This window comes from Musa acuminata, chromosome BXJ2-10 (genome assembly GCF_036884655.1).
Source record: "Musa acuminata AAA Group cultivar baxijiao chromosome BXJ2-10, Cavendish_Baxijiao_AAA, whole genome shotgun sequence".
Taxonomy (NCBI): Eukaryota; Viridiplantae; Streptophyta; class Magnoliopsida; order Zingiberales; family Musaceae; genus Musa; species Musa acuminata.
This window is the reverse complement of record NC_088347.1, coordinates 24520325-24527670: the sequence shown is the minus strand read 5'-3', so window position 1 is coordinate 24527670 and position 7346 is coordinate 24520325. Positions and strand designations below refer to the sequence as shown.

Here is a 7346-nt window from a genome sequence, read left to right as displayed (position 1 = left end):
TGATCTTGGACAGCTCAGAGAGATAAGAATCTGAAAGAAAGGTCAAGCTACTACATCAAAGTATAATCTAATCCATGCAATAGAAATAATAACCTTCAATAAGCCAAAAGAAAGTATCATTTGATTTTCTGTCCATTTTAAACGAGCAAGCATAAAATTGACCTCCTTAATACCAACTGTTAGACAGTGATATTGTTGACTTTCTAGTATCCTTCTCAGAAGAACCTCTCTGGTTCAACCTACACGTGTTTCTGAATTTAACGTCATTTTGAATATTTTGCATGGTAATTCAATAAGATATTACGATATATCATTATGCAAGACCCTTTCGTCTACGTAATGAGGAGCTAGAAGAGAAAATTGTCTTCCAAATCCAACATCAAAGAGCAACAAACTTTAAACAGAAACCTGATAAAAGCATTGACAGGGAAGAACAAACAAGTTGAAATAACTACCCATTAAAAGACTGGGGTGGGGAGGACAAATATAACAGATGATAAACCCATTCAATCTCCAAGTTTCCAATAGTTGCAAATATAAAGGTAGAAATAGGAATTCAGCCTTTTGGAAAAGACAGTTGACAGCTATCATAAAAAACCCTATTGGTACACTGACTTGCAAAAACACCATACAAGAGGCTTTACTACAAGCTAGTTCCTTGCATCACCTAAGCTTACCATACTGAATGCTTGAAATTCCATATTTTCCTCCAAAGAATCTTGCATCACTGGGTTTTCTTCAAAGTAAGATTCAACTCTAATTCTTTCTTTTGTAGTTCAAGGGATAAGCGTTTATTCTCCAGCTCCATTCGTTCATTTTCCATCCTCATGATGTTTAGTTCTCTGTCTTTCTTCTTACTAAACCTTTGCCACTTGTAACGTTGTCTCTCAAGCTCCAACATCTGAGCTTGAATATGCAGTCTCTTCTCTTCAAGCTGAATTGGGTAAGAACTAACCCACTGCTGTGGTATCATTGCGGACTTGGATCCTTCTGAAAAAACTTGGTTCATATCTACAGTTAAACCTTGAGGGTGGAGACTTCTGTTACAATCTCGTGAACCAGAACAATTCGAAAAAGCCAGTTCTTCATGGTACACCCCAAGCTTCATCCTTTTTGGGAAGCCATGCACAGCATTGTGCTCTTCGGCATCACCTTCCTCGTCATCGCTATCAGCACTTTGGTCATCTTCATCAACATCTTCATGCGAGCTCCTCTTTGTGTCATGCTCATCTCTAATTCGAAGTGCCAGCTGCAGTGATCGTTGAAGTGCTGGGTCTTCAGGTAAATTCAACCGGTTACAATTATGATATGAGCACATTTCCTCATAGAACAGATGCTTTGAGCTCAAGATCTTCCTCGCATCCTCCTTCAACTTTTCAGAGATATTCATATGTTCCAAAAGTGCTGGATTCTCCACAACCTTACAAGATGTGCCCCTACCAAGAATATCTGTGAGCCTCTTGTACCTCTTATTGAGATCATTGAACTTATCTTCACATTGCTGAGGCGATACATAACACCCTCTCTCAGCCATAACTTTAGATATGGCCTTCCACTTTCCCTTTTTCTGCAGTATGGCATACTTCCTCCTTCCACCACATTCAGACGCAACATCTTCCCCTATGTAAGAAACCGCGGTTATCAAAAGCCTGACCATTGCATCGGTCCACTTCATCCGCTGCCACGAGGAGCCTTTCTCTCCTTTGCCTGCATCGATTTGACCATCAGTTCCATCCTTGGTGAAGCTCGGCTCATCATCATCACTCATGGAGGTCTTACCAACCTTGCCTTTGTTATAGCCCATCACTGAAACCCCTGCTTGATAGTCAGATTCCTGCAACTGGTTGTCTGACATAGGGAAAGCATCAAGCATTGGCGCTTGGATCATCGAGCCTTGACGCATGTGCATGTTCCCTTGCAAACCTAGCACACCATAAGAAGCTCCTGGCATCATGCTCCCAGCCGGGTAATTTCCCTCCATCTGGTGTCCTTCAGGAACAAAAGTTCCCATTCAGTATCGTCCAACTTCTTCCTCGTTTCACTCAGGAGAACTCGAATTGTACAATTTTATAAAGATCTATTAGCAATTCTTCCTTGCAAAGCGACAGTTTTCTCCAACTTTTCAGAAGTCAATGGTAATAACATCAAGATTCCAACTTTCTTGCAGCACCTACTGATTTCTTCAGAACAAACTAAATCATCTAAAAGATATTGGTTCTCGGAAGTGCCAAACCCTAGCGGCAGCAAGCACAGGAAGGAAAATCACAAAAGGAACACAGCTTTACGCAAAACAAGACATGAAATCGACCGCGACGAGCATGTAAATCTTCTACCCTGGTATCGTAAACGGAGTCCTACAAGAAACCGCTCGGCCTGACTTTAAATTACGGCGCCCATAGTGACAGACCAATAAAACCCAAGAAACCAGTCGGGAAGGGAAGAAAGACGGCACTTATCTGGATCACAGGGAGCCAAATCCACGCCTTTGCGACGCGAGCGGGTCAAGATCAGGGCTTTTCCAGCGGGAATTTGTCGGGAAAAGAATGCGATCCTAAGAATCGCCAACAACGGGAGGAGGATCGCGAAATGAGGAGAGCTCGTTTTGAGGAGAAGTACAGAAAATAGAGGGCAAATTATTGGGCGCAGGGCACGGGAGGGGGGAATGTGGCTGCCACGAGATTTATCTACGCGAAAATGTTACGCGATCAGGTGGGAGTCCGAATCCTTCGCGGGGAAGCGGCAAAAGTTTGTCGTGAGTTGTGAGCGTGGAGTCGAGTAGTCAGCAACGCAAGTGGGGACACTATCACGTGCCGCTTTGGGTTGCGCATGTTATTGGTACCAACATGGAGAGCAGTTGGGGACAGGGAGCTCACAATTTGGTATTTTGTTACACATGGAAGAGAATGAGCCTCTATTTTTTGTGTTTCCTCTTTCTCTCTCTCTCTCTCTCTCAAACATGGGTTTGGCAATTTGGAACTTATTAGACCTATAAAATTTATATTTATGATAAAAATTTGTGGTCTTAGTTGAGCCAATTAATTTTATGATCCTTAATTATTTATATTAAAATTAATGATATAATTTACTTTTAGTGAATGGAGAAAAAAGATGAATTGGACCCAAAAATATGACGAGGATTGTCATCAAAGATTCCTTATATATATATACATATATATATATATATATATATATATATATATATATATATATACATATATATATATATATATATATATATATACATACATATATATATATATATACATATATATATATATATATATATACATATATATATATATATATACATATATATATATATATATATGCTGTGGTACTTTGCATATAAGGGTAGTTGGTAGATGGGGTGTTGTCAGAACATGATGCTCATGTTTGAGAGAAGCTTCCGTGATGGAATCAACATCTTTTAAGATTTAGTTCATGATGCAATGAACCTGAAGTGGATGCTCATATCTTCCCCTTTTCTCTCTAGTGTTCTTTTCTTTTTCCACTATAGTGTTTTGTTGGAATGTGTTGATGTCAACATTCTTCAGAGAAAAATATGACTTTATTCTTTAGAGAGAGAGAATAATCAGTTGTTTTCTTGGGATAGATTTTTATGTCCTTTTAAATAACACCAAAACCCATTGCTTATTTTATTAAAATTTTGACAAGTATAATTGGATAGAGATTAAAATGAGAATAAATGGACATATAGCAAGGAGTTCCTGTGGTAATGTACTACATAAAGCACATATCTGAACATAAAATTGTTCCTGTAAAGGATCTTGAACTAGCAATATCAGTTTCAGATCAGACTTTTTACATGACCATTTACATTAATCTGAGACAAATTAGAGGTGTCAAAAGTAGCAGATGCATCCTTGGCAATATCTTGACAACCATGCCCATAAGTGTGGCCACTGCAGCAAAGTTCCTGCTCCCCCTTCAAGCCATTGTAAAACTGAGGTAGATGTTTGGTGGAGCTATGAAGAAGACAGATGCATGGAACAGAAAATTATGCCAAGACAAAGATTTCCTAAGGAGGGTGATTTTAAGCAGTAACAGAAAATTAGCATGATATGGAAGTACAAAATGAGAAGATGGAAGTGAAAGAGAGGGAATGATTAATGTAATAAGAAGAGCTGATTAGCTGTACCAATATGTAGTTATGAATTTCTAACTTTGTGTTCTGGTCCAAATAATCCATGTAATAAGTTCAAAATGTTCATGGTGAATTAAAAGCATGTCAGCTGGTATTGCTTTTCATGTATATAGAGTATTGAGAATATTTCTTCGACCGACGGTATGATCCACATGTCTTCTTTTCAATTGCTGTGAGTGAATCAAAGTTGTGTATGGCTTGTCATCATGTAAGAGCAGAAACGTAGCTAAGAAAATTGTGATTACAACTTGGCTTAACTATGATTCTTGATGATGATTGACATAGCTCATTTCAACACCGTGACAACAAATAAATATCACGAAAGGCTATTCGACGCCGAACACAGCGAAGCCATTCTAGAAAGCTCAAAATGATACTGCATGACAAGGACACGTACAGATCAATCGACACTCATATACAAAAAGCAAGCTCGACACCAAACACCAAGGCACCATTCTGCGAAACTCAAACCAATATTGAATGGCACCGACTTGCACAGGTCAATGAGCACTTACCCACAAGGTACAAGCCATTATCCCAAAAAATTGATAATTATTAAAGAAACCATGTACGACCAATCACCCCTTCGCAAGTATAAAAGCTAACTCTCTGATCAATGGTAAGAGACTTTACATATTCAACTCATTCTTATTCAACTTAACTATAACTGTAGGGGATGGCGACAAAAAAGTCGACAACGAGACCCACAGCTCAACCCAACCCGACACTCACTTCCACTATCCAAGTCTCCATATGAGCAACCATGCACATCCAAAATCAAACCAAGTCATGCACACAAAGATTCATCAACAATAATCACATGTTTATAAATATACAAGGATGAGAGTTAGCTACTATATCATGAACATAGATCATACCTTGACTAACTACCTTATCACACAATCAATAACCAGATAATTTTATAGTCAGCCCACCAGAAAACTTCCTAAAGAAATTGTTAATTGAACCCCAGTTTTACTAAGAACTGTTAGCACTCAAAACCAGCAATTCTGTCACACAAAATAGCTTGATATCATTCAGGAAGTTTCAGAATGTAAGATGTTCATCTCATAAACAGAAACATATATCATTGCAAGAAGAATTAAAAGCTGCATGACCATGTGGATAATGTTCATCTGTTGGCTGTTAGCATATACAACACATCAGATTAAAAACAAAGGTTTAGTTTCATCTTAAATCGATGTTCAGCTTAATTTGCCACATAAATATAATCTATTATCGAGAAATCAGCAATTCACACACACAAACACGCATTGGTGAAGACTTAACACACACTGATGCTCTAAAATTGGTGCAAATCGACTAATTAGGATTCGTCATTTGCTTTGGTATTGCAAAGTGTTCTCCAATCAACAAATGCACAAGGTTGGATACAACAAGCCGCAAAAAAGAGTGTGTAAATCCAAGGAATGAATCAAATTAGTGAAATTTCAGAAATCTTTATAGAGAAACAGCTCACCTTATTTCTCTTAGGTTTTCTTCCCAGGATGCATCTTGCGTGGGAGATGCAGAGAGGCCGGCGATGACGCGTCTGGCCAGGCTTCTCCAACTAGAGCAGAACCAGTAGCAGCAGAAGATGAGAAGACGATCTCAACGTTATTGCCTGCTCCTGCACCCAAACTAAAACATGTTCTCCATTCCTCAGTGGCAGACAAATTGGAGAGATCAACTAATTATATGATACTGGTCAAAGAAGCATAAACCCATTCGATTAACATGCACAACATACCATACATACCACCGACCTCGTTTCTACCCCCACATCACATCACCATCGACTCTTAGATCTAGACCCTAAATAAAAGAAAGAAGAGAAGCGCCACTGGGACTATCAGGCCCGTTCGCCCCGGATGCGGCGGGCGAGCTGGATATCCTTGGGCATGATAGTCACCCGCTTGGCGTGGATGGCGCAGAGATTGGTATCCTCGAAGAGACCCACGAGATATGCCTCGGCGGCCTCCTGCAGCGCCGCCACCGCAGAGCTCTGGAAGCGCAGGTCGGTCTTGAAGTCCTGGGCGATCTCACGGACCAGACGCTGGAATGGCAGCTTCCGGATGAGTAGCTCCGTGCTCTTCTGGTACTTTCGGATCTCCCGCAGAGCGACCGTCCCGGGGCGGAAGCGATGTGGCTTCTTCACGCCGCCAGTCGCCGGGGCCGACTTCCGCGCCGCCTTCGTCGCCAGCTGCTTCCGCGGGGCCTTCCCGCCGGTGGACTTCCGGGCCGTCTGCTTCGTACGCGCCATCGCCGAGGGCTCTGAGTAAAGAGGTGGCTAAAACTTCTTGGTCGGACGACGGGATGTGAATCGAGATGGGATGGGGAAGATGGAACGGAATGGCGCGTATTTGAAGAGCGTATTCGAGGCGGGTCCTCGGGGAATTCGAAAATATTTGGGTGTGTTTCCGAGGCGGGAGTCGATATGGATCGTCAGATTGGTCCTCAGCGAATGGTCAAGATTTCCTGATGAAGTAGCACACGGATCGCGATCACCTACACCTTACAACCCACGTAGCTAAAAATAGCCCACCACCATGATGGCCAATCTGTATGCCTAACACGTAGATAGACTATTTTAGTTCATCCCATTGGCTGTGCTCACTATATATCTATGATCAATATAGTTCATCCCACTGTCCATTAATGAGTTAACATGTGAGCGAGTTGAGGGATTACGAAGTCATAAGACGATAAGACGAGAAGAAGCTTCCTGCTTCCTAAAGGGGGGCTCACGAGACTAAAGTCGAATTTAACAGTCAAATGGACCCGCTTCCTAGTCTTTCCAGCCGTCCGATTGAGATCGAGCGTCAATGATCGATTTCGCGTCCTAGTCTCTCTTATCCCGTACTCGGCGTGCGGTCCCCTCGAAGCAGTACCAGCACACACCTTGCCCCCGCCACCCATCACCGTCCGTGCTCTGATCAAATGGCTGAGAATAACAGACGCGGTGGTGCTTCACATGATGCCATCTGTCGAATTTGATGTTTACGTTTTGGCCCCTAACAACGTCGAAGTTACATACGGCACCCGTTTATGAAATACCCGAAATCTTATTAGCCTCTTGATTGGTGGGTTTTGTGGTCCAGTGATATAAGATGCGCGGATTGGAAAGGTAAGAACGGAAGTAACAGATTCGGGTGTGGAAGTAGTTTTGTTTACTATCATA

The 7346-nt window shown here is 41.5% G+C and overlaps 2 protein-coding genes across 2 annotated transcripts; both read right to left on the bottom strand.

Annotated features, from left to right (window-relative positions):
* Positions 1–472: 472 nt before the first annotated feature.
* Positions 473–2644, bottom strand: LOC135624598 (uncharacterized). Its single transcript, XM_065128385.1, has one exon. The coding sequence runs from the start codon at positions 2009–2011 to the stop codon at positions 725–727; it is 1287 nt and encodes a 428-aa protein (XP_064984457.1). The 5' UTR covers positions 2012–2644; the 3' UTR covers positions 473–724.
* Positions 2645–5867: 3223 nt separating this feature from the next.
* LOC135625869 (histone H3.2) lies at positions 5868–6507 on the bottom strand. Its single transcript, XM_065130983.1, has one exon. The coding sequence runs from the start codon at positions 6426–6428 to the stop codon at positions 6018–6020; it is 411 nt and encodes a 136-aa protein (XP_064987055.1). The 5' UTR covers positions 6429–6507; the 3' UTR covers positions 5868–6017.
* Positions 6508–7346: the final 839 nt, after the last annotated feature.

What these genes read in the sequence shown, in the direction of transcription:
- LOC135624598 (XM_065128385.1), bottom strand. Translation starts at nt 2,011, where the DNA reads ATGGGAACTTTTGTTCCTGAAGGACACCAGATGGAGGGAAATTACCCG.
- LOC135625869 (XM_065130983.1), bottom strand. Translation starts at nt 6,428, where the DNA reads ATGGCGCGTACGAAGCAGACGGCCCGGAAGTCCACCGGCGGGAAGGCC.